This window comes from Ursus maritimus, unplaced genomic scaffold (genome assembly GCF_017311325.1).
Source record: "Ursus maritimus isolate PB19 unplaced genomic scaffold, ASM1731132v1 scaffold_2, whole genome shotgun sequence".
Taxonomy (NCBI): Eukaryota; Metazoa; Chordata; class Mammalia; order Carnivora; family Ursidae; genus Ursus; species Ursus maritimus.
In genome coordinates, this window is record NW_024424452.1 from 105372200 (window position 1) to 105398051 (window position 25852).

The following is a 25852-nucleotide window of genomic DNA, read 5'->3' on the forward strand; positions in this document are numbered from 1 at the left end:
TGGACTAAGAATATTTCTTAATATCCAAATTAATCAAGATTATGGTAAACATTTGATTGTTATTACTAATTTTAATTGGAGAATGAGATATTTAAAAATGTCATACATATGCCATAATATATATGACATATATTATATATATGAAGTATTTTTAAATGTCATACATAATATGTCATACTATATATTGTATATTTGACACATATGATATATGTATCATATATAATGTGACATTTATGTCATAGTATGTATATATCATGTACACGAGGTGTTTAAAAATATGTCATATTTACATAATATGTCATATATATCATATATAGGAGTGCTTTCAAACATGTCATATAAGTCATAACATGTATATTTTAGAATAAAAGTGAAATTTGATGCCTTCATAGTTTGATTATTTTTAAACACCAAACTGTCCTATTTTTATTGAGGTATAATGTAATTATATTTTTTGAGTTATTCTTATATATTGAATATTTTTGATATATATGTTTAAGAGTTCTGTTGTTTAAACACATTTATATATAATATTTTCTAGAAAAACTTTCCCTTTCTGTTGGATGATTTAGAGAAAATCTAGTACTTTTAATACCAGACTAATATTAGAGTTTTTTTCATAAAATGATTCAATTGCAAGAAATCTTGTGCAACACATGAACAAAAGTTCCAACACACACACACAAGTATTCATTATCATCTTCATCTTATTTAAGTTCGCTGATCCATTTTCCTTTTTGTTTGATTAGAGAAATTTTCCAGTAGTTTCTGCAGACTTGTTATATGGATTATACAACTTGAATCCTTGCATATACTGTTTTTCCTTAATAAAGATTGTTTAAAAAGATTTTACATATTTATTTGAGAGAGAGAACATGCACACAAGGTGTGGGAGGGACAGAGAGACAGTAGTCTCCCTGCTAAGCAGGACCCCAGGATCATGACCTAAGCCAAAGTCAGATGCTTAAACAACTGAGCCATCGAGGTGCCCCTTTAATACAGATTTGTAAATGATACCTTCTCTAAGTATAAATTCTTGGCCTACAGTTCATAGCTCTTAATGATAGATTCCCCCCCCCCCTTTCTTTAAGCTTCCAATGTTGAGATTAAAATGCTCATTTACTCTTATTCTTGTAAGTAACCTTCTAGGGTTTTTTTTCTCCTACTAATTTTTAAGATTCAAATTATTTTCTCCTTACCCTTGAATGAATTTCATCATGATACATCAAGTTGTGTGTCATTTAACAATAATTCTACCATAGACAAGCTTCAGTCTCTGGATTTGCAAGAACCGAGTCTTAAACAACTCAATTAAATTGTGAAATTGTAAAGGAGAGATTTGAATCCTGGTGGTCTGATTTCAGAAGAACTATGGCTATCTACCCATTATGGTGTTTCAAAGGATATCAACGAAAGAAAACAGCCTACTACGATTTCTTTTCAAAAGGTATACAAAGGGGATAAAATTAAAAGTAGGTATTATTATTATGACAGGCTTGAACCTCTTTACTATCTTCCTGTTTTCGGGGCACATTTAGGTATGTTTTTATACTCTAACAAGATCATCTCTGAAGCAAATATAATATATCACTTATAGTCTGACCAGCACTGAGATTGGGAAGATTTAGAACAGTATCATTCTACCTTACACGTCTATCAATGTAGGTTGTTACTGGTGGTTCTGTCATAGTTTTGACTCAAACTAATCTCAAAATTGATTAAAATATTTACTAATTTTTTTAAAGGTAGGCTCCACACCCAGCGTAGGGTCCAACATGGGGTTTGAACTCACGACCCTGAAATCAAACCTGAGCTGAAATCAAGAGTCAGATGCTTAACCAAATGAGGCCCCCCAGGCACCCCAAATATTCACTAATTAAAAAAAAATATTTCTAATCTGTCTGTACTTGTAGAGCTGATTCCTTTGACCTAAGTCCAGGATCTTACAGTTATCACTTCTAAATGTCATGGTATTAGATTCAACCTAGCCCATAAGATTCTTTTTGAAGAATGAATCTGTACTAATGCAGATTCACTATCATTATCCCGAGTAATTCCACTTGTGAATTTGTACTGTTTCCCCTAATCCAATGAAACTACATGACAACAGAAATGAGTAATGAAATAGGCCTAAGAATAAAGTCCTGAATCTGACACTTAGGTAAGGTTATTTAATGAAATTACCAACTCTCTCATAAACCATCTAACTGGTCAATTTCCCCATCTTGTCCACAAGAACTTCATAAGGTCCCTTGTGGAATAACCTTGCTGAGGTCCAGATATAGTTGGACGGATCTACCATTTCCATAAGCGAACCGTAAACATGATTAAATATTTTTCTTATGGAAGTGATTCAAGATGGAGATGTAGGAGATCCTGAACACACCTCTACCCTTGAACACACTGAATCTACAGTTACATGTGGAATAATTTTGACTGAACTGCCCTTCCCCTGCCAAACTAGCTGAGTGATTCCTATTGGTCTATCTTCATAACTGAGGCCTGAAAGGCAGGCTTCGAATTAAACTAAGGGCCAACTGTAATCCTCCCAGAGACTGCTAGAGACCACAGTTCTCTCTTTGCTGCACTCCAGAGTGCTGGTACCTCCTAGAAGAGAGATCATACACACATCTGGTGTCCAGTTTTTGCATCTGGTGCCCTGGCTTTTGTGATTGCTGCCCAGATATTGGCCCTTGATTGCCTGCCCTTGGTGGCCAGCAGGGTTTGTATTCATGAACTCAAATAGATGGTGGCAGAGAAAGAAACAGTTCTTAACTGGCTATCATTCTATTGCTCAGTTCAGAAGGAGCAGACAGAAATGCCCATTTCCATGTCTTTCCTTGAAAGAGGTATATTTGCATACATTAAACATTGTTGCCTGAGGACCTGGCTTCCAATCAGCCTGAATGTAGGTGCTGACTGAGATTCTCCCCTTTGGGACACTGGCCAGGTCTTGACCCACTCTCAGCTACTGGGAGCCACTAAAAATAAAGTAGAGTGATTGGACAATCACAAGGCTTAAGAGATAACCAAAAACCAGGGCAGGGCTAAACAATAATGGTCATCTCCTAAGTGAGGTCATTCCTTCAAGATTAGGAGTGGTGGCTGTTTTATCTAATGCACAGAAACCAACACAGAGAATCAAGGAAAATAAAGAAACAGAGGAATATATTCAAAATGAAAGAACAAGATAAAACCTCAGAAAAAGCCTATCATAAAATGAAAATAAGTGATTTACCTGATAAAGACTTCAAAATAATGGTTATAAAGATGCTCACTAAGCTTGGGAGAAGAGTGGATAAATATAGTGAGAATTTCAACAAAGAGATAGAACATATAAGAAAGTACCAAGTAGAAATCACAGAGCTGAGGAATACAATAATTGTACTGAAAAATACAGTAAAAAGTTTCAATAGCAGACTAGAGGAAGCAGAAGAAAGGATCGGGAACAGGGTAGTGGAAGGCCAACTTTGATCCTTCCTGAAATGATAGGGAAGAGAAGATAGTGGAACCCCCCGAATCAAAGCAGCAAAAAGAAAAAGGAATACAAAAGAGTAAAGATGGGGACTGACGGGACAACATCAGTAGACCAACATTCACACTATAAGAGTCCCAGAAGAAGAAGAGAGAAAGGGACAGAAAACTTATTTGAAGAAATAGGGACTGAACATTTCCCTAATCTGGGGAAGGAAATAGACATACAGATCCAGGAAACCTACAGAGTTGCAAATAAGATGAACTCAAAGAAACCCACACCAATACACATTATAGTTAAACTATCAAAAGTTAAAGACATGGAGAAAATCTCAAAAGCAACAAGAGAAAACCAACTTGCTACATAGAGAGATTAAAAAGTTTCCCAGACAAGCAAAGCTAAAGTAGTTAATCACCACTATATTAGCATTATAAGAACTGTTATAGGGAATTCTTTAGGTTGAGGCAAAAGGGTGCTAATTATTAACAGGAAAACATATAAATGTATAAATCTCATTGGTAAAGACAAATATATGGTAAAATTCAGAATAATGTTCTAAGGGTTGATCACTTACAAAGTTAGTAAGAAGGTAAAGAGACAAAAGTAGTAAAAATAAGAATAACTATGATAATTTATTAAAGGATGCACAAAACATGTAAATTGTGACATCAAAAATATAGACATGGGGGAGGAAGATGTTAGAGCTTTAGAACACAATCAAACTTAAGTTCTTTTCAAGTTAAAGTAGACTACTGTAAATATAAGTTGTTTTATGTACGTCTTGTGGTAATCACAAAGTGAAAACCTTTGGTAGATGTGCAGAAGTTTAAGACAAATGAATCTAAGCATACTACTACAGAAAATAATAAAATCACAAAGGCATAAAGCATGAGAAGAAGAAAGGACCAGAGGAATTACAAAACAGTGGGAAAACAAATAACAAAATGGTAATAAGCACACACCTATAAATAACTACTTTAAATGTAAATGTACTAAATACTCTAATCAAAAGATAGAGCATGGCTGAATAGATTTTTAAAAAAAGGACCCATCTGTATGCTGCCTATAAGAGGCTCAGTTCAGATGTAAGGACACACAGACTGAAAGTGAGGGGATAGAAAAAAGATATTCCATGGGGCGCCTGGGTGGCGCAGTCGTTAAGCGTCTGTCTTCAGCTCAGTGTGTGATCCCAGCGTTCTGGGATCGAGCCCCACATCAGGCTCCTCTGCTGGGAGCCTGCTTCTTCCTCTCCCACTCCCCCTGCTTGTGTTCCCTCTCTCTCTGGCTGTCTCTGTCAAATGAATAAATAAGATCTTTAAAAAAAAAAAAAAGAAAGGAAAAAGAAAAAGATAGTCCATGCAAATGAAAGCCAGACAAAAAAATAAATAAATAAAAAGAAAAAAAGAGAAAACACTAGTGTGCTATACTTATATCAGACAAAATAGACTTTAAAGCAAAGACTGTAATAAAAGACAAAAATGGTCATTACATTGAGGAGCTCATCCCATGAGAGGATATAATACTTGTAAATTTTAAGCAGTCAACATAGGAGCACTTAAAATGTTAAGCAAATATTAACAGAAATAAAGGGAGAAATAGCAATACAATAATTCTTACTCCCTCTTTCATCAATCAATAGATCATTCAGACAGAAAATTAATCAGGAGATACTGACATGAAGTGACATGTTAGACCAAATGGACTTAACAGACATACACAGAACATCCATCTAGAACTATCAGAATACCAACTCTTATCAAGTACACATGGAACATTCTTCAGGATAGACATATGTTATATCAAAAAACAAGTCTTAATAATATTAAGAAGATTGAAATCACATCAAATATCTTTTCTGATTATATATAATTATATATAATCAGAAATGATTATATATCTATATATAATCAGAAGTGAAAGAGGAGACATACAATTGATATCTGAGAAATATAAAGGCTCATAAGAGACTACTATGAACAATTATACACCAATGAATTGGACAACATAGAATAGATAGATAAATTCCCAGAAATATACAACCTACCAAGACTGAATCGTGAAGAAATAAAAAATCTGAAAGACCAATTACTAGTCTGGAGATTAAATCAGTAATCAAAAACCTCCCAACAAACAAAAGTCCAAGACCAGATGGCTTCACTGGTGAATTATACCAACATTTAAGGAAGGATTAATGTCAATCCTTTTCTAACTCTTCAAAAATATAGAAGAGGAGGGAACACTTCCATAGTCATTTCATGTGGCCAGAGTTACCCTGATACCAAAACCAGAGAAAGACACCACAAGAGAAGAAAATTACAGGCCAATACTTGAAAAACATAGGTGTAAAAATCTTCAACAAAATATTAGCAAACTGAATTCAACAATACATTAAAAGGATAATACACTTTGATCAAGTGGATTCATTTCAGGGATGCAAGGATGGTTCAACACCCACAAATCAATGTGATACACCACATTAACAAAACGAAGGATAAAAATCATATGATCATCTTAATAGATGCACAAAAAGCATTTGATAAAATTCAAGAACTTTTATGATGAAACTCTTAACAAAGTGGGTGTAGAGGGAACATATCCCAATGTATAAAGCCTATATATGACCAACACACACCAACTTTATATTCAATAGTGAAAAGCTTGTTTGTTTAAGAGACAGTAATTTCAGAATTAAGAAGTAAGTCAAGATATGAATGGAACTTACAAGTACATCTTGGAGGAGGTTGCCAGCCTTTGCTAGTACATGTTGCAGTATTTACATGGGTTGCAGGATAATAGTCATTTCTACAGTAATATGTGATTTCATCTCCAGTTCTGTATTGGACGGCTTTAGGTCTGTAGTCACCATTTGGAATATAAGGAGAAGCACATGCTACTTCTGAAAAGAAAAAAAAAAAAAGGACATGTGGATAATGTAGAAATCACTACCCATTAAAATAATCAAGTACATAAAAATAAAGGAACTGGATATTATTTTTTTGTCCCTATCACAGCACAAAAATGGGATTAAAATGAGTATAGTCTCATATCTTCCCACCATATCATTCATGTCCCACCACTATTATCTCTCATATGATATATTTGTGCTCCCTGGACTCGAATCCTCTTTCTCCAGGGCTATCGCATATATCATGATATTCCATATGTGGCAATAAATTCATGACATATTGCTTCAACTATTCTTTCCAACTATTCTTCAACTTCCTTGGCATTTGTGGTTCTCATTGGGACTGTTTACAAATATTCCAAGTCTCTTCTTTCCAGACACTTAGATTGCATATCCCTACCCATTTGAAGTAGACATAGCCCTATGATTTGCATAGGACAATGAAATTAGTGTAAAGTAACATGTTTCCCTTCAGGGAGGAAGTTTTAAAAGCCATTTTGTGATTTTTTATGTTCTCTTCTCCATAGCTGCAGTGATTAAGAAAAGCCATGGAAAGATGATGTCTCTATCCCTTGATTCTTACAGTTAATATAATGAGCAGAGTCCCTTCAGACCTACATTGGAAGTGAGCATAAATAGGAAATAAAATTGAACTTATGTCAAAGTAAAATTGAATTCAGATTCCAAAGTCTTACTTTGAAGTAGGTAACTTCATTGAAACCTGAAATGATGATTTATTCTAATGTTTATACAGGACAAGGGGACTGATACAAAATAAGTGGTTTATAAGTTATATTTTGATGACTGGATGGATAACTTTATCTAAATATTCAAGTGGGGTTCTGGAAGTAAAACATATGGCAGAAGTTAATGCCAGAGGACTTGTGCACCCACGTTATGTAGGAACCATGAATGCCATGAAGACAAACAGCTGGACTTCACACGTCATCAGCTGAACATGGATCTAATGCGAGTGATCATTGTTCTGTGTTCATTAACCTCTTTCTAAAATATTTTCTTAATAATGTCTGAAAGTGGAGGTCACTCAATTGTAGGAGGATATATTTTCCAAGGAGCTATTTGTGGACTCAAACTTTTTTTTTTTTTTTTTGGCAGAGGAGAGGGTGCCTGGCTGGCTCAGTCAGTAGAGCATGTGACACTAGATATCAGGGCTGTGAGTTCAAGCACCATGTTGGGTGTAGAGCTTACTTAAAATTAAAAAAAGTCAACCAAATTTTTTTTTAAAAGAATAAAATCGACTCAAAAGCTAACTCTAGTTATTGTAAAAGAGGATCATTAAACAAGGTTTATACATGTAATTATGAATCACATATTAAAAGTTCAGAGGGCTTCTAAGAGTTCAACTCTTCTTACCATCTCCCCACCCACCATGGCTCACAGTATGACAATATCTGTAAAACTCACCCTTTGAGAAAGGCACTTGACCTCTGATTTCATGTATGTTAGCCCTTGTTACTTGTTTCACTCACTGCTACTGCCCTCAACAGAAGCTGATTCACTCTTTTCCACAAATGTTTGCAATTATCTCAACACAGTTATTACCATGCTATAGCTGTATCTTCTTGTTATGCTTCTAATGATATGATTTCTTAAACTCAACTGTCTACATTCTCTCTTTTTGGTCATGATAGTTTGAAAACATCTCTCTAAGTAGAACACAATATTTCAGACATAATTGTGGTGGGCACCAAACACAGTTAAGATGGATTCTAGCTCTGTACAACATCCTTCCATTATGAAGTCTAAAAGAGTTTTGTTTTTTTTCCCCAGCATCATCACTGTTGATTCGTCTTAGGTCTGTGGTTAATGAAATCTCCAGTTACTTCCACTTAATTCCATTGTCAATGGAAGGTTTCCTCATCTGGGATTAATATAATTTACTTTTTATAGCTAAATGCTATATAAGAGCAATCTGGGAAGTGTAGATACCTGGGAATTAGGAAGCCTATTACAACACTGGCTCTGCTCTAGACTTGTTTTTGACCACAGACCAACTGTTTAATGAGCTATTGAATGCTTCTGGTTCTTTTATGTCTATCTTCAGAATGAGAGAAGTATACTAATTGATCTCAAAATGGGCCTTGCACACAAAATGTTAAGTATATTGTCTTTATAATAGTTGATTCTTGTAAACATTAATACTCCATTGTGAGAAAAAATAAACTGCTTAACTGTAAGGAGTATATGAATGAAACAATTTATAAAATATACAGCAAAATATATAGAAAAGAAATATAACATTACCTCTACATGAAGGAGTTGGAGTCCATCCAAATTTAGTACATACGGCATCTCCTCTATCAGTGTATTCATAACCCTTGTTACATTGATATTGAAGTCGTTCATTTTCCTTGTAAATTTGCTTCTGAGATGTAGGACGTCCATTTACAATTTCTGGCTCTTGGCAGGAAATTTCTAAATATAAGGGATTAAATTCCAAAATGTATGTTATATATTAGAGGGCCTTCTCTGAGACATAGTTATATTAAAGACACAAATTCTGTTTCTATCAGGTAAATCAGGCAACCAAACAAAAATTCTAACACCGTTGAAAAGAACTGACTTGTTTTTGCGGCATCAATATCCATTCAAATTATCTGTCTAAAAAAAAAAACAAAACAAAAACTGGCCATCATCTTTGACCCCATCTTCTCTCAAACATTTCTCCCTGGGATTACAGCAACAATAATTAGTTTCCCAAATCCAATTCTCCCATCTTTCTAATCTGTTTTCCTGTTTGTAACTTCAGGGCCTTTTTTTCTTGTCCCTTCATTGTTCCATTTAAAATCCTCCAACGATTCCCAATTCAGTCTGAATAAAAGCCAAATTCTTCAGCATGACATGTAGCACCTTAGAACTCTGTACTGGCCTATCTTCAATCTGTCACTGAGTTGCGACCTTGTATTTGTACCTTCCTCTCCATGTGTTCCCGTGACTGGTATACTATTCCCCTCCTCAACTTCACTTGAAAAATATGCATTAGTTATTCCACGAAAGTTTCACTAACCACAGAAATTTAGTCTTAAGAAGGAAACCCCATCTGTGAACCTCTAGAACATACAGTATTTGTTGTGCTGAAATAAATATGTTTACCATTACTGACTTGAGGAGCTAAATTTGTTCAAAAGAGTTTTTAAGAAGAGGAATGCTTTTCCCTGCATCTCACTGTTGGATAGACTAGACTGAAGAAAGTGAAAATAACCAAGAGATCTTAGATAATGTTAAAAAATATATATGGCAGAAATTTCTGTCGCACAAGTCCAGTAAAATGAAGTATGGCACTTTTAAATAAATTGACCATAATGTTTCATTACAAAAGCCCCAATAATCAGACTGGTCATGATGTACTGGTTAGCAGCATTATAACTAAAGAAATTTTGACTTACAGTTTACTATAGAACTTTTTTTAAAAGGCAAAAATTTATTTAGTGGATGCAATTCAGTTCCACACACTTATCTAAACTCACAGCGTATATATAAAACAGGACCCTTTTCTAGAAGTATTATTCAAGCACAGAAGGTCATCATGATTCATCAGTGGAAATAAATAATGAAATTTTCACTTTTCAAGTTAAAAGAAAGCCTATTCTATAGGCCAACATTAAAACTTGCAGCAGAAATGCTATTTGAGCCATGAAAACCAATCATAATTTAATTACAGTTAAGACCATGGGCTTTGGTTTCAGGCACCGAGGTTTGAATCTTAACTCTACCATTTATGCCATGATAATCTAGGTCATGAGATTTAACTTTTTTTTGCACCACAGTTTCCTTGATTATAAAATAGAGCAGAAAATAGAGCATAAATCACAGACATTTTGAAGGTAAAATGGAATGATGCATGTAAAGAACTTGGATCAATTACTGGCAAATAGTAAGTGCTCGATAAATGTTAGTTATTAGTATTATTCATATTCTTTAGGAGGCACAGTATTTGAAAATGCATATTTTCATGAGAAAAACTAAAATCATCCAATCACATGAACAGTAAGTGTATCTTACCCACACATTTTGGTGCTTCTCCACTCCAAACACCATTTGTTGAGCAATGGATTTCTGCAGGCCCATCAAGCTTGAAGCCTGAATTACACTGAAAACGTACTACTTGTCCAAAAGTATAGTCTTGGTCTAGTTCCAACGCAGTACTGCTAAGTCTCCCATTCTCTGGTTCTGTCACTGGTAAACACTTAACAACTGAAAAAAAATAATAAATGTAACTTTTCCTAATAGAATTTGACAACTTTATTATGAAAGTATGTATACATTCACATATATGGATAAAATCATAAGCAAAGTTAGATTGGGGGAAATTAATTTTTTAAAAGAAACATTTGATAAAACTGTTGGATATAAGGGCTAGTAAGTTAAAAAAAAACAATAAGCTTATCTCTCATTCTTTTCCTATGAGAGTGGACAAAGAAAATGAGTGATCACATTTCTTCTTCCTCCTCCTTCCCCCTTCCTCCTGTCCCGCTTCCTCTCCCCTCCTCCTTCACTTCCTCCTCTTCCCCCTCCTCCTCCTTCTTCTCCTTCTTCCTCTTCTTCTCCTCCTTCTCTTCCTCCTCATCCACCTCCTCCTTCTTCTTCTTTTCTCCTCCACTTCCTCCTCTTCCACCTTGTTCCTCTTCCTCCTCCTTCCTCCCTCTCTCCCTTCCTCTGTCCCTCCTCCTTCCCTCTCCCTCTCTACTTTTTCCTCATCATGGAACTAAGACTATTCTGATTTATCTCTCTTATTTCCATGATGACTAGAGATTGGGATTACTAGCTCAAAATCTGGAAACAGGGCCTACATTTTCTCATTCTTACTCTTTGCTTTATGGGTCAGTAAGAAAAAGCAGAGCTCTTCCTTACTTCCTGTCTCTTTTCAGTGAGACTAAGACCACAGGAAAATCTCCCTTGCCACACTAGAGGGCAGAAATGTCTAAATCATGTTCTTCACTTCAGCTGTTACTGGAGATCCTTGCACTTGGGTGGTTATTGGGTGAGAATTTCTTCTTCTTTTTTTTTTAATAACTTTTTATTATGTTATGTTAGTCACCACACAGTATATCCTTAGTTTTTGATGTAATGTTCCATGATTCATTATTTGCGTATAATGCGGTGAGAATATCTTCATTAATAAAGCTGAAATTCTGATACTTGTGTTTTTTCTAGTGGTTAGAACCCTTTCCTTTTGGGTTCTAATACTCTGAATACTTTGAATATTAGATCAGATGAGCCTGTACTCATATTTGGTTAATGAAACACAAAATAATGCAGTAATAAAAAGTCTAGATATCCATTCTGTACTATATTAGAAGCCACAAAAATACTTTAAGTAAAAAATATTTAATTACAAATTTTAAGGAAACTTTGATGTAAGACATCTCAAAAAATCTTGATATTTTAAATATTTGAATATGTTGGTAAATCAATTTTACATGTACCTTCACAAAGAGGAATATCATTGGTCCATCCATCTGGTTCACACTCACGGAAATTAATCCTACCTAGCAATTGATACCTGAAAAACAAAAATAACAGAGTGGTGAGCTAATATGTATTTATATGCAATTTTGATAACATTCCAAATGTCTCGAAACTCCATTTCAGAGAAAATTAACAGCATATGCATTTCCTTCCTTCCTTCCTTCCTTCCTTCCTTCCTTCCTTCCTTCCTTCCCTCCTTCCTTCTTTCCCTCCTTCCTTCCCTCCCTCCTTCCTCCCTTCCATCTTCTCTCCCTCCCTCCTTTTCTCTTTCTTTTCCTTTTTCTTTCTTTCTTTCTTTCTTTCTTTCTTTCTTGCTTGCTTTCTTGCTTTCTTGCTTTCTTGCTTTCTTTTTCTTAAATTTCTTTCTCTGTTTTTTAAATTTTTTTTCATTCTTTCTTAAGCTTCTTTCTTACTTAGGAAAGAGCCTCAAGTCCTCAGGCACATGGACTTGGAATAGCCGTAATCCTTGGTTCACAACACAAACTCATTATGATTTTGTGCACAATATCCTTTTATTTTTTCATTGAGTCAGTCAATTAGTTACACTTAACAATGTTATAACCTTCTTGAACCCAAACCCAAACCAAAAAGATGGTAATAATCAAGAGCTAACAATATGTTACCCTTCCTCCAGTCTTGTTCCATACTCCTGCCCTCCACAATTATATTTTTGGAACATCTTGGACTTTTTACATAATCAAGGATAGCAGTAGCCCAAATTTCTTAGCATGAGGTTAATTTTTTATTTTAAATTTTTATTATTTTTAATTAATTAATTTTTCCAGAGTGCATTCATCGAGTCAGGTCTGCATATATAACCCATTCAATGTCAAATTTATCTAACTGTCATAACCCATCAAGCCCATCCTTAAAATCTAAAATGCTCTACTCGAATGACAGTTCCCTGAGACAGATGCAAAATGTGCAATCATTACCAGAGGCTTTAGATCAAGGCAAAGCATCCTTCTTAATATTACAGTGAATGGCTAGAGGTAAAAAGCTTTTTCTCAAAAACAAAATAATGGGCAGCATTTTGATAACCACAAGAGAGATAATTTTGAAAACAGAACTTTCATAAATCTCTAAATTACATTGTGTTGCCTCAAATAAAGAAATAATTGAGACAAGAATAAGAATCAATTTGTAATTTATTTTTTAAAAAAAAGATTATTTATTCATTTGAGAGAGAGTGAGAGGGGGGTTGCAGAGAGGAAAGGAGCAGCAGACTCCCCGTTGAGCAGGAAGCCCCCTCCGGGCTCCATCCCAGAACCCTACAATCATGACCTGAGCAGCAGGCAGACATTTAACTGGCTAAGCCACCCAGGAGCCCCCAGTTTGTAATTTCTTGATCCTATTTATATTTATGTGGCATAAAATTGAAATGACATTGGTTTTCTCATATATGAAACTTTCTTCGAAATAATTTTTTGACTTGGCTGGGAATAACAGAAATAAAGAACACTGAGGAGGTATCATAGTGTTAAGATTAGCCATGAAAATCCAGTATGTGGTTAGAGAACGAAGAGTCAATGATTATGAATGTAGTAGCATTTTTGGTCCACGTGATAAGAATAATTTGTAGACCACGGAAACTTAAAAAATGGTAGTTACTATTATTTCAGTATAAAATATTTGCTTCTCCTAAATTTTATAAGCTTTTATTAAAGGAGGTGCCGTAGGTAATCTGATTTTGTTACCATTCCCACTGTCCCTGACATACTGAACTCCCATATACTCTGCACATAATAGAATGTAATCAGGACTTGTTGGAATAAACCTTTATTTATATGTATACTATTTCCCAGCCCTCCTATAACTACACTCTACCAGAGTAATTATAATTCATTTCAATTTTTCAGTGTCGAGGGGATAATTTGGTATTCAAATATCATCATTTCCATTATGGCTTAATTTTTCAGACTACTTGTATCGTACTTATAAAAATGCTCATAGAAAAATAAAGCAACCTTAAAAATACTAATTAGTACAGTTCCTATTTACTACCTAAATTATAACTGTCCCAATTATAAATCGCTTTTAATATTACATACCCCTCATCACATGTGTAAACAACCTTTGCACCATACACAAACTCATTTCCTCTTTCAAGGTGAAAAGAACCAAAACGAATATCTCCAGGATGTCCACAGGGCCTTTCTAAAATGCAAAAGAATGATATTATTATGTAACACAGGGAAACACATTTTATGTAAGAGTTCAAGGAAAATGACATTCGATATTATATCAGAGGACATAACTGAAGATGTGCAAAGGTGAAAAATGTCAATTATCCTTTTAAAATTAAATTTATCTGTATGGTTGGTTTTTTTTAATTTTAGATTACAACTCCTTATTAAGAATAGTGATGGGGGCGCCTGGGTGGCACAGTCATTAAGCGTCTGCTTTCGGCTCAGGGCGTGCTCCCGGCGTTATGGGATCGAGCCCCACATCAGGCCCCTCCACTATGAGCCTGCTTCTTCCTCTCCCACTCCCCCTGCTTGTGTTCCCTCTCTAGCTGGCTGTCTCTATCTCTGTCAAATAAATAAATAAAATCTTAAAAAAAAATTGAAGTTCTACATTAAAAAAAAAGAATAGTGATGGCATATGATTTTGTATTTAAATCACAGTTGTGCTATAATTCAACTAATATTGTTACAATATCAAACATTCAGTATTTTCATAGCTAAAGTTTTCACAAATTTCACAAATGTATGAATTATTTACCCCGACATATCCTCAATGGATTAAGAGACTCCCATTCTCCATTCTTGCATTCCATTATAATAGCTCCAAGAGTTCTAAATCCAGGTCGGCATTTATATGTAGCCCGAGTGCCCTCTGGATATGTTTGGTCAGGCCAGGCACCTGACAATATTTCAGTTTGTTTTCTTGGAGGGGGTCCTTTGCAATCTATAAACAATAAAAACAAAGTAAGTCCTTAAAGTGCTTATTTAAATTGTTTTTAAATATAAAACAATATGTTTCGGTTATTTTTGCTTTTAAAAATACTTATGCTGTTACAGGTCCATCCAAAAGTATGTCTTAAAATATATAAAATATATTTTTTACCTTACAGAAATTGAATCAACATAAATTTGTAAAAATAGCTTTCCATAGAAATAGTTTTCCTTTACTATATGTTTTAGCCAAAATATTGATTCTGTTTATTATTTTATCACTACATTAGACCTAAGAATAAATTGGGAAGCCATAAGTGCATGTCACTGCATGAAGATTATGGAACAACAGAGACATCACTGTAGAAAGCTGAAAGTTACTTATCCTTTGGGGATGCAAGTACAACACACACAAAAGTCATCAAAGGTGAGATAATTGACAATATCTGCCAGCTGGAATTTATGTACAAATGGAAAGTTTTAAAATGAACTAAGGGAACAGTTGCTATCTCTGACCTCTTAGCCAGGGAATATGGGGGAGATATCATATTATTCTTAACTGCTGCACTGCATTCTGCTATTCACTCACTGATTTGGAAAATGCTTGCTAGGCAGTATTCTAAGTTCTGTAGAAAAAACAATAAATTTTAAAAGAGACAAAGTTCCTGGTCTTAAGTATTTCTGCTCTACTAGGGAAGTTAGTCATTAAATAAGTAATTACATAGATGCATGATATGCATTACGGGTAGATAAATTCTATTTAAAAAAATAAAGCATGGCAAGATGACACAAACTTGAATGGGAACATCCCAAATACGATGCAATAAACAGAACATTCCTGCAGCAAATTGGAAAAACAACAAACTTGTGCGTGCATGCATGTGTGTGTGTGTGTGTGTGTGTGTGTGTGTCTGTGTGTGTATTGAAAGGAACTGGAAATTGTGAGGAGAAAAAGGATTAAATGAACTAAACCAAAGTGGGAAGGGCCTGTTTTATGCAAACATACAGTTTTTGGCCATTTCTTATCTGGTCGTGTTTGCCAACTCTGGGTATGGATTGAAGATCAGGCTTTGCCTGAGTGGAGGAATGTGATGAGGAAAAGAAAAATGGGACCAACTTTTGGAGGCATGTCTAACATGAAAAATTTGGTTGGAATCCCTTCAGAATGAGGGTGCTCTGCTGGAGCCTAAGTAGTTTCTTAAGAGTGGAGTTAAAGTTCCTATAGTCTCTTAGAAAAAGTCCCAATAAGAAAAGGATCTTGCTTCAAATACACAACTGTATCCTCATCAAGACAGTTGACATATTTAAAAGTCACTTGGGGTGAGATTTAAGAGCAGAGGTCAAAACATCAGAAAAACACAATAAATCTCTCAGAGTGTTCTGGGATGGAGGAAGAAGAGACCAACCAGGTACTTGATAAAAAGCCAAGAAGGTCTTTACCTTGAGACTTTTGAAACCAGAAGTGGACTGACTCAAAATAGAAGTGCAACTCAGACCCATTTGAGTTTGTTTCTTGATTAGATCAAGAAAGAGCAAACACTTGTCAATGGGAGGTAAATCATATAAACATTATCATACATTTATTTCATATGAAATGTATGGCTTTGGATAAAAAACTGGAAGACACATAAAGAAGCAAAAAAAATGTGATCAAGAAATGAAACAAAAAATAAATGGCTCATAGAAGCAGACACTCAGATCCAGATGTTGGAATTAGTGTCAAGTTTCTTTAAAATAGCTGTTTTAAGTGCATTAAAGGAAATATAGGAAACTAATAGATGAAATGAGTAAAAAGACAAAGATATTCAAAAGAAAATTGATGCTATAAAAATAATCATGTGTTTTGTTAAAATTACAAAATAAATATCCAAAATAAAGATGCACTGGATGATTGAGTTGTGGAGTTAAGAGCCAAATGCAGATAGCAGAACACAAACGTATTAAATCTGAAGAAGATTGATGTAGAAATATCCAAAATGAATACAGGAAGATAAAAGTGTAGAAAACAACATAACAAATAAAAGAGACTACATTTATAAATGTGTGGAGCAGAGCCAAGTGATATATATGTATGTCTAAATAAAGTTCCAAAACTAGAGAAGACAGAAGACAGAATTATTTGAAGAAAGAATAGCTCAAAGGTTTCCAAAATTGATGACAAAAAATCAACTCTCAGATTCAAAAGCTCAAAAAACAAAACAAAACAAAACAAGAAAAACAAAAAACAAAAAAACTACAACAAACTAAAAGGGTAAATACAAAGAAAAACTATACTTTGCTGAAAACCAAAGATAAAGGCAAAATCTTAAAGGCAGACAGAGAAAAGAACACACATTTCTTTTAGGAGAACAATGAAAATAACAGTATGTTTGTAACAGTTACAACTGAAGCATGAAGACAATGTGAGGGCATTTCTAAAGTGCTGAAAAGTAAATGGCAACAGAGAACTCTGAACCCAGGGAAAACATATTGCAAAATGAAGGAGAATAGAAACACATTCTCAAACAAACCAAAAACAGAGAGAATTCAACAATGGCAGTCTGACACTTCGAAAAACCCCACTAAAGCTCTCAAGGCTGAAGAAAAATGATCCTGTATATAAACAAAAAAGGGTAATATTAAATGAGCAGACCTGAAGAAAATAAATATATAGGCTAATAAAAAGACTACTGGAAAATAATAAATAACGTGCTACATATATTTTAACAAAATTTTAAAAGGGAATGATTTAAAATCAGTAACAATGACAAGGCAGGAAACAACAATTGTTGGAGAGGATGTGGAGAAAGGGGATCCCTCCTACATTGCTGGTGGGAATGCAAGTTGGTACAGCCACTTTGGAAAACAGTGTGGAGGTCCCTTAAAAAGTTAAAAATTGAGCTACCCTATGGTCCAGCAATTGCACTACTGGGTATTTACCCCAAAGATACAGACGTAGTGAAGAGAAGGGCCATCTGCACCCCAATGTTCATAGCAGCATTGTCCACAATAGCTAAATCATGGAAGGAGCCGAGATGCCCTTCAACAGATGACTGGATTAAAAAGATGTGGTCCGTATATACAATGGAATATTACTCAGCCATCAAAAAGAATGATTTCTCAACATTTGCTGCAACATGGACAGGACTGGAGGAGATAATGCTAAGTGAAATAAGTCAAGCAGAGAAAGACAATTATCATATGGTTTCACTCATTTATGGAACATAAGAAGTAGGAAGATCGGTAGGAGAAGAAAGGGAAGAAGAAAGGGGGGGTAAAGAAAAGGGGGAATAAACCATGAGAAACTATGGACTCTGGGAAACAAACTGAGGGCTTCAGAGGGGAGGGGAGTGGGAGAATGGATAGGCTGGTGATGGGTAGTAAGGAGGGCATGTATTGCATGATGCACTGGGTGTTATACGCAAGTAATGAATCATGGAACTTTACATCAAAAACTAGGGATGTACTGTATGGTGACTAACATAATAAAAAATATTATTTAAAAAATCAATAACAATGCCTTATAGTGCTTGCAAAAAATTCAGGAGTATGATACATAAAAATAACAAAAATGTCAAGAGATAACAAATGAGATTAAACTGTTTTAATGTTTAATAGTTTAGAATATAGTGAAAGTATTGATTAAGGGTAGACTGTAATAATTTGAGTATGCTTATTTCTAAAACATTAATATTGGAAGATATATAACTAATAGAAATGATATAGTAGATAGTAAAGAATATTTAATATTTAAAGGAAAGGAGGAATAGAAGAACAAAGAAGAGATGACACAAAAAGTAAATAGCAATATGTTAGACTTGAGCTTAACTGTGTCAGTAATTACAATAAATGAAAATGGATTTACCACTCCAACTAAAATATAAACACTGACTGGAGAAAAACAGAAAATAGGAGGAGGAGGAAAGATGGCAGAGGAGTAGGGGACCCCTTTTTCAGCTGATCCCCTGAATCGAGGTGGATAGCTGCCAGACCATCCTGAACACCCACGGAATCAGCCTGAGACGCAGGAAGATACATCTGGATCTCTACAAACAAACATCTCCAGCGCTGAGTATTGAGGTACAAAGCAGGGAGCTGTGAATCTGCGCACATATATCGGAAGATAAACGGAAGAGGGAGGGAGCCGCCGCGTTTGGGCGCTGGGAAGCGGTAGCCACCTGCACGGGGGAGCGGGCTGGACTCGTGGACTGGTAGCCTCTGAGAAAGCAGACTGAAAACCAGAGCTCTGGAGCACACACTCGAACCAGACTGAAAACTGGAGCTCCGGAGCACACCCGAACCAGACTGAAACAGGGAGCTCAGGAGTGCGTGTGAACCACACTGCAACTGGGAGCTTGGAAGTGTGCACGGTAACCAGGGGAGGCTGACGGTGTTAGAAGCACAAAGGGCAGAGATATGTGGGCCCTGGAAGCGAGGACTGGGGGAGTGGCTGTGGGGCGCACAACCCAAGATGCTGTGGGGTTGTTAGCAGCACCAATAGAAACAGAGTTAAAGTGGCCAGGAGAGCTCAGTGGAGAGTGGACTGTGATCTCTCTGTTCTGAGACAGAGGCTAGGATACGGCCATTGCTGCTCTAACTCTCAGAAGAGTCACAGAAAGCCACCAGGGAAAGCCACCAGAGAACAAAAGCCCAGAAATACTGGTTTGCGTTGTGCCCATCCCCATCCCCCCTCGCAGGGGACAGGGCAACTCTACCCAAACAGGGTTGCCTGAGTATCAGTGCGGCAGAACCCTCCCCCAGAAGGCAGTCTGAAAAATCAAGAAGCCCACATCCCTAAGGTCCCTATAAAACAAGTGCACATTGCCTGGGTCCTGGTCAATAATTTGGGCTCTGTGCATCCCTGCAACCTCTCGAATGACGAGAAGGAGAAATCCCATCCAGCAAAGAAAAGATAATGAGTCTGTGGCCTCTGCCACAGAACTGATGGATATGGATATGACCAAATTGTCAGAAATGGAGTTCAGAGTAACAATGATCAAGATGATGTGTAGGCTTGAAAAAAATATTAACAAAAATATTAATGAGAATATAGAATCTCTAAGGGTGGAAATGCGAGTGAATCTGGCAGAAATTAAGAATGCTATGAATCAAATGCAGTCTAAAGTGGATGCTCTGATGGCCAGGGTAAGTGAGGCAGAAGAACGAATTAGTGAGTTGGAAGATGGGATGATAGAAAAGAAGGAAAAAGTGGGAACTTGGCTTTAAAAAAGTCCAATCTCAAGAATGTAGAATACAGGAGATTACTGACTCGATGAAACATTCCAATGTCAGAATCATCGGCATCCCCGAGAGGGTGGAGAAAGAGAGAGGTCTATAAGAGATATTTGAACAAATTGTAGCTGAGAACTTCCCTAATCTGGCAAAGGAAACAAGCATTCGTGTCCAAGAGGCAGAGAGGACCCCTCCCAAGATCAATGAGAATAGACCAGCACGACGTCATGCAATAGTACAATTCGCAAATATTAGATCCAAGGATAAAATCTTGAAAGCGGCCAGGGGGAAGAGAATCCTCACCTATAGAGGGAGGAACATCAGAATAAGGTCAGACCTGTCTACAGAGACCTGGCAAGCCAGAAAAAGCTAGCAAGACATATTCAGAGCACTAAGTGAGAAGAACATGCAGCTAAGGATCCTTTATCCAGAAAGGCTATCATTCAGAATTGATGGAGAGACAAGGACCTTCCAAGACCAGCAGAAACTGAAAGAATATGTGACCACCAAGCCAGCCCTACAAGAAATATTAAGGGGGGTTCTATAAAAGTAAAAAGACCCCAAGAGTGATACAGAACAGAAATTTATAATCTATAGAAACAAAGACTTCACAGGCAGCATGACATCATTAAAATAGTATCTCTCAATAATCACTCTCAATGTGAGTGGCCTAAATGCCCCCATAAATGCCACCGGGTTGCAGATTGGATAAAAAGACATGACCCATCCATATGCTGTCTACAAGAGACTCATTTTGAAGCTAAAGATACATCCAGACTGAAAGTGAAGGTATGGAGAACCATTTTTTCATGACAACAGACCTCAAAAGAAAGCTGGGGTAGCAATTCTCATATCAAACAGATTCGATTTTAAGCTAAAGACTGTAGTTAGACTGTAGTTAGAGATAGAGAAGGACACCATGTAATTCTTAAAGGGAGTATCCAGCAAGAGGATATAACAATTACAAATATCTATGCCCCCAACAGGGGAGCAGCTAGATACACAAGCCAACTCTTAACCAGAATAAAAAGACATATAGATAATAATACGTTAATAGTAGGGGACCTCAACACTCCATTCTCAGCAATAGACAGATCATCTAAGCAGAAAATCAACAAAGAAACAAGAGCTTTGAATGATATACTGGACCAGGTGGACCTCATAGGTATATACAGAACACTACACCCTAGAACAACAGAATACTCATTCTTTTCGAATGCACATGGAACTTTCTCCAGAATAGATCATATACTGGGTCACAAAACAGGTCTCAAACGACACCAAAAGACTGAAATCCTCAGACCACAATGCTTTGCATATTCTCAGACCACAATGCTTTGAAACTGGAACTCAATCACAAGGAAAAATTTGGAAGAAACTCAAACACTTGGAAACTAAGAACCATCCTGCTTAAGAATGATTAGGTAAACCAGAGAATTAAAGAACTTAAGCAATTTATGGAAACCAATGATAATGAAAACACATCGGTCCAAAACCTATGGGACACTGCAAAGGCGGTCCTAAGGGGAAAATACATAGCCATCCGAGCCTCACTCAAAGGAATAGAAAAGTCTAAAACACAGTCTTTATATTCTCACCTTAAGAAGCTGGAGCTGGAACAGAAGAACAGGCTTAACCCACACACGAGAAGGCCGTTGATCAAGATTAGGGCAGAGATCAATGAATTAGAAACCAGAAGCACAGTAGAGCAGATCAACAAAACTAGAAGCTGGTTCTTTGAAAGAATAAATAGGATCGATAAGCCACTGGCCAGACTTATTCAAAAGAATAGAGAAAGGACCCAAATTAATAAAATTATGAATGAAAGGGGAGAGATCATGACCAACACCAAGGAAATAGAAACAATCACTGGAAACTATTATCAATAACTATATGCCAATAAATTAAACAACCTGGAAGAAATGGATGCCTTCCTGGAAACCTAAAAACTACCAAGTCTGAAACAGGAAGAAATTGATTATTTAAACAGACCAATTAATTAAGAAGAGATTGAAACAGTGATCAAAACCTTCCCCAAAACAAGAGTCCAGGGCCTGACAGATTCCCCGGGGAATTCTACCAAACATTCAAAGAAGAAATAATACCTATTTTCCTGAAGCTGTTTCAAAAAATAGAAACAGAAGGAAAACTACCAAACTCATTCTATGAGGCCAGTATTACCTTGATCCCCAAACCAGGCAAAGACCCTATCAAAAAGGAGAATTACAGACTGATATCCCTGATGAATATGGACGCCAAAATTCTCAGCAAGATCCTCGCTAATAGGATCCAACAGTATATTAAAAGGATTACCCAACACGACCAAGTGGATTCATCCCTGGGATGCAAGGGTGGTTCAACATTTGTAAATGGATCAATGTGATAGATCACATCAATAAGAGAAGAGACAAGAACCATATGATCCTTTCATTCAATGCAGAAAAAGCATTTGACAAAATACAGCATTCTTTCCTGATTAAAACCTTTCAGAGTATAGGGATAGAGGGTACATCCCTCAATTTCATAAAAACCATCTATGAAAAGCCTTCAGCAAATATCATTCTCAATGGGGAAAAGCTGGCAGCCTTTCCCTTAAGATCAGGAACACAACAAGGATGCCCACTCTTGCCATTATTATTCAACACAGTACTAGAAGTCCTTGCAACAGCAATCAGACAACATAAAGGAATAAAAGGTATTCAAATTGGCAAAGAAGAAGTCAAACTCTCTTCACAGATGACATAATATGGAAAACCCAAAAGACTCCACCTCCAAATTACTAGAACTCATTGAACAATTCAGTAATGTGGCAGGATACAAAACCAATGCTCAGAAATCAGTTGCATTTCTATACATGAACAATGAGACTGAAGAAAGAGAAATTAGGGAATCGATTCCATTTACAATAGCACCAAAAATCATACGATATCTCGGAATTAACTTAACCAGAGACGTAAAGGATCTATATTCTAGAAACTACAGAACACTGAGGAAAGACATTGACGAAGACACAAAAAGATGGAAAAACATTCCATGCTCATGGATCAGAAGAATAAACATAGTTAAAATGTCTATGGTACCCAGAGCAACCTACACTTTCAATGACATTTTTCAAAGAGCTGGAACAAGCAAGCCTAAAATTTGTGTGGAACCAGGAAAGACCCCGAATCACCAAGCAAATGTTGAAAAGGAAAAACAAAGCTGGGGACATCATGTTGCCTGATTTCAAGCTATACTACAAAGCTGTGATCACCAAGACAGCATGGTACTGGCACAAAAACAGACACATAAACCAATGGATCAGAATAGAGACTCCAGAAATGGACCCTGGGCTCTATGGTCAACTAATCTTTGAGAAAACAGGAACAGATATCCAGTGGAAAAAAGACAGTCTCTTCAATAAATGGTGCTGGAAAAACTGGACAGGTATATGCAAAAGAATGAAACTTGACCACTGTCTCACACCATACACAAAGATAAACTCCAAATGGATGAAAGACCTCGATGTGAAACAGGAATCCATTAAAATCATAGAGGAGAACATAGGCTGTGACCTCTTTGACATCAGCCATGGCAACTTCTTTCATGACACATCTCCAAAGGCAAGAGAAACAAACAAACAAAAAAATGAACTCGTGGGACTTCATCAAAGGAAACAGTCATCAAAACAAAGAGGCAACCCACAGAATGGGAGAAGATATTTGCAAATGAAACTACAAATAAAAGGCTGGTATCCAAGATCTATAAAGAACTTCTCAAACTCAGTACACAAGAAACAAATAATTAAATCAAAAAATGGGCAGAAGATGAGATGCCCTTCAACAGACGAATGGATAAAGAAGATGTGGTCCATACATACAATGGAATATTACTCAGCCATCAGAAAGAATGATTACCCAACATTTGCAGCAACATGGACGGGACTGGAGGAGATTATGCTAAGTGAAATAAGTCAGAGAAAGACAATTATCATATGGTTTCACTCATTTATGGAACATAAGAAATAGGGAGATCAGTAGAAGAAGGAAGAGAAGAATGAAGGGGGGGGTAAACAGAAGGGGGAATGAACCACGAGAGGCTATGGACTCTGGGAAACAAACTGAGGGCTTCAGAGAGGAGGGGGGTGGAGGATTGGGCTAGGGCAGTGATGGGTATGAAGGAGGGTACGTATTGCATGGAGCACTGGGTGTTATACGCAAACAATGAATCACGGAACACTGCATCAAAACTAATGATGTACTGTATGGTGACTAACATAACATAACAAAAAATTTAAAAAAAAATTACTCAAACTGAAAATGAAAGTGAAAACCATAATAAACCATGAATAAAATAACATGACATCAGCAAACATTTATAAAGTCTAAAAATCCCACTATTTGGAAATAATGTGGAACATTAGGAACTGCGGGTACAAAGGAAAATGGGAACCACCACAATAGGAAAGAGTTTAGCAACTTGTAGTGAAGTTGAAAATAAGCATTGCTTATGACTTAGCAGTTTTACTCCTAGGACTATGTCACTGAGAAACTAACACACATATGAACCAGATTTCATGTGTGGTAGTATTTATAGCATATGATTTTTTAAGAGCCAAAAATGGAAACAACTTTATAATATCCATCAATAGTTGACTGGATAAAAATTTATGGTATAATTGTGCAAGGGAATAGTACACCAATGCTACAAAATGACATGAAAAGATAAAATAATAATCACATGAAGTAAAAAGACACATAGGTACATTGATATTATAGGATGATTTCAGCTATATAAAACTCAAGAATGAACATATAATTAGGGATGTGTACATAGCCTGTGAAGCTATTAAAGAAGAGCAAAAATCTAATTACCAGAAATATTTAACATATTTCTTATGTTAACATTTTCTTCTAGAGGAAAGGTAGGGGTATTGACATAGTAGAAACCCACTGGAATTTTCTGGGATGCTGTGAATGTTTTACTTGTTGACATGAGTGATTTATTATATTTGTAATACAGTCCATTCATATTTTATTCATTCTTACATGTATCTCACAATAGATGTATTAAAGTAACAGAATCTGCATATACAGTATGATTATTTTGCAAAAAAATTAACTAAATGACCTATAAAGAGATCACAGGATGTTAATATGAAGCTCATGCCTACTAATTATAACTGCTAATATTTTTAATACTGCCTGCTGCTTAATTTAGGTATAAATACCGTTGATATTAGAATGACTGCAGGAGGAGCTAAGATGGCAGGGTGGTAGGAGACCCTAGGCTTGCCTCATCCCTTAAACATAGCTAGATAAATATCAAATCATTCTGAACAGCCACAAAATCGATCTGAGGACTGACAGAACAAACTGCATAACTAGAGAGAGAGAAGGGGCCCCGTCATGGAAGGTAGGAGGTGCGAAGACGTGATTTAGGGGAGAAATGGATCACAGGTGCTGTGGAGGGGAGCCCTGGTCCTGGAGAGAGGCAAGAGAAAGAGAGAGGGAATGAGAGAGAGAGGAGTGCACAGAGGATTGCACAAGGAAAACACTTCCCCAAAGACATTGACTGGGAAAATGAGAGGGGCTAATTTTCGTGAGTTTTTAAGCCAGTGGGCTCAAAGACTAGAGTTTCAGAATTCTGCAGCATGGACAGTGTGGAGCCCTGAAGGCGCTGCAGTATTCCTGTGGAGGAGGGCAGATAGCCTGGGGGCAGAAGATGCAATTTGAGGACCTCCTGGGACGTACTGGGAGAGACAGTTGCCTCTTCTTGAAGCACATCTGGGAGAGATGGCATTGCCTCTGTGGTGGGGAGGGGAAAGAGCTGACAGGCACCATTTCCAGAGACATCTGCCGAGGGCAGCTAAGCCAAACACTGGTTCTTTGGTGC

The 25852-nt window shown here is 36.4% G+C and overlaps 1 protein-coding gene across 2 annotated transcripts in view; it reads right to left on the reverse strand.

Annotated features, from left to right (window-relative positions):
• CFH (complement factor H) overlaps positions 1-25852 on the reverse strand; it is a 64011-nt gene that overhangs the window by 25558 nt on the left and 12601 nt on the right. For both annotated transcript variants that reach the window (XM_040636538.1, XM_040636540.1), the window contains exons 2-7: positions 14595-14780; positions 13922-14027; positions 11828-11904; positions 10404-10595; positions 8646-8816; positions 6198-6371 (exon numbers count right to left, since the gene is read on the reverse strand). In XM_040636538.1, coding sequence (XP_040492472.1) covers positions 6198-6371; positions 8646-8816; positions 10404-10595; positions 11828-11904; positions 13922-14027; positions 14595-14780 — 906 coding nt within the window. The remainder of the gene's footprint in view (positions 1-6197; positions 6372-8645; positions 8817-10403; positions 10596-11827; positions 11905-13921; positions 14028-14594; positions 14781-25852) is intronic.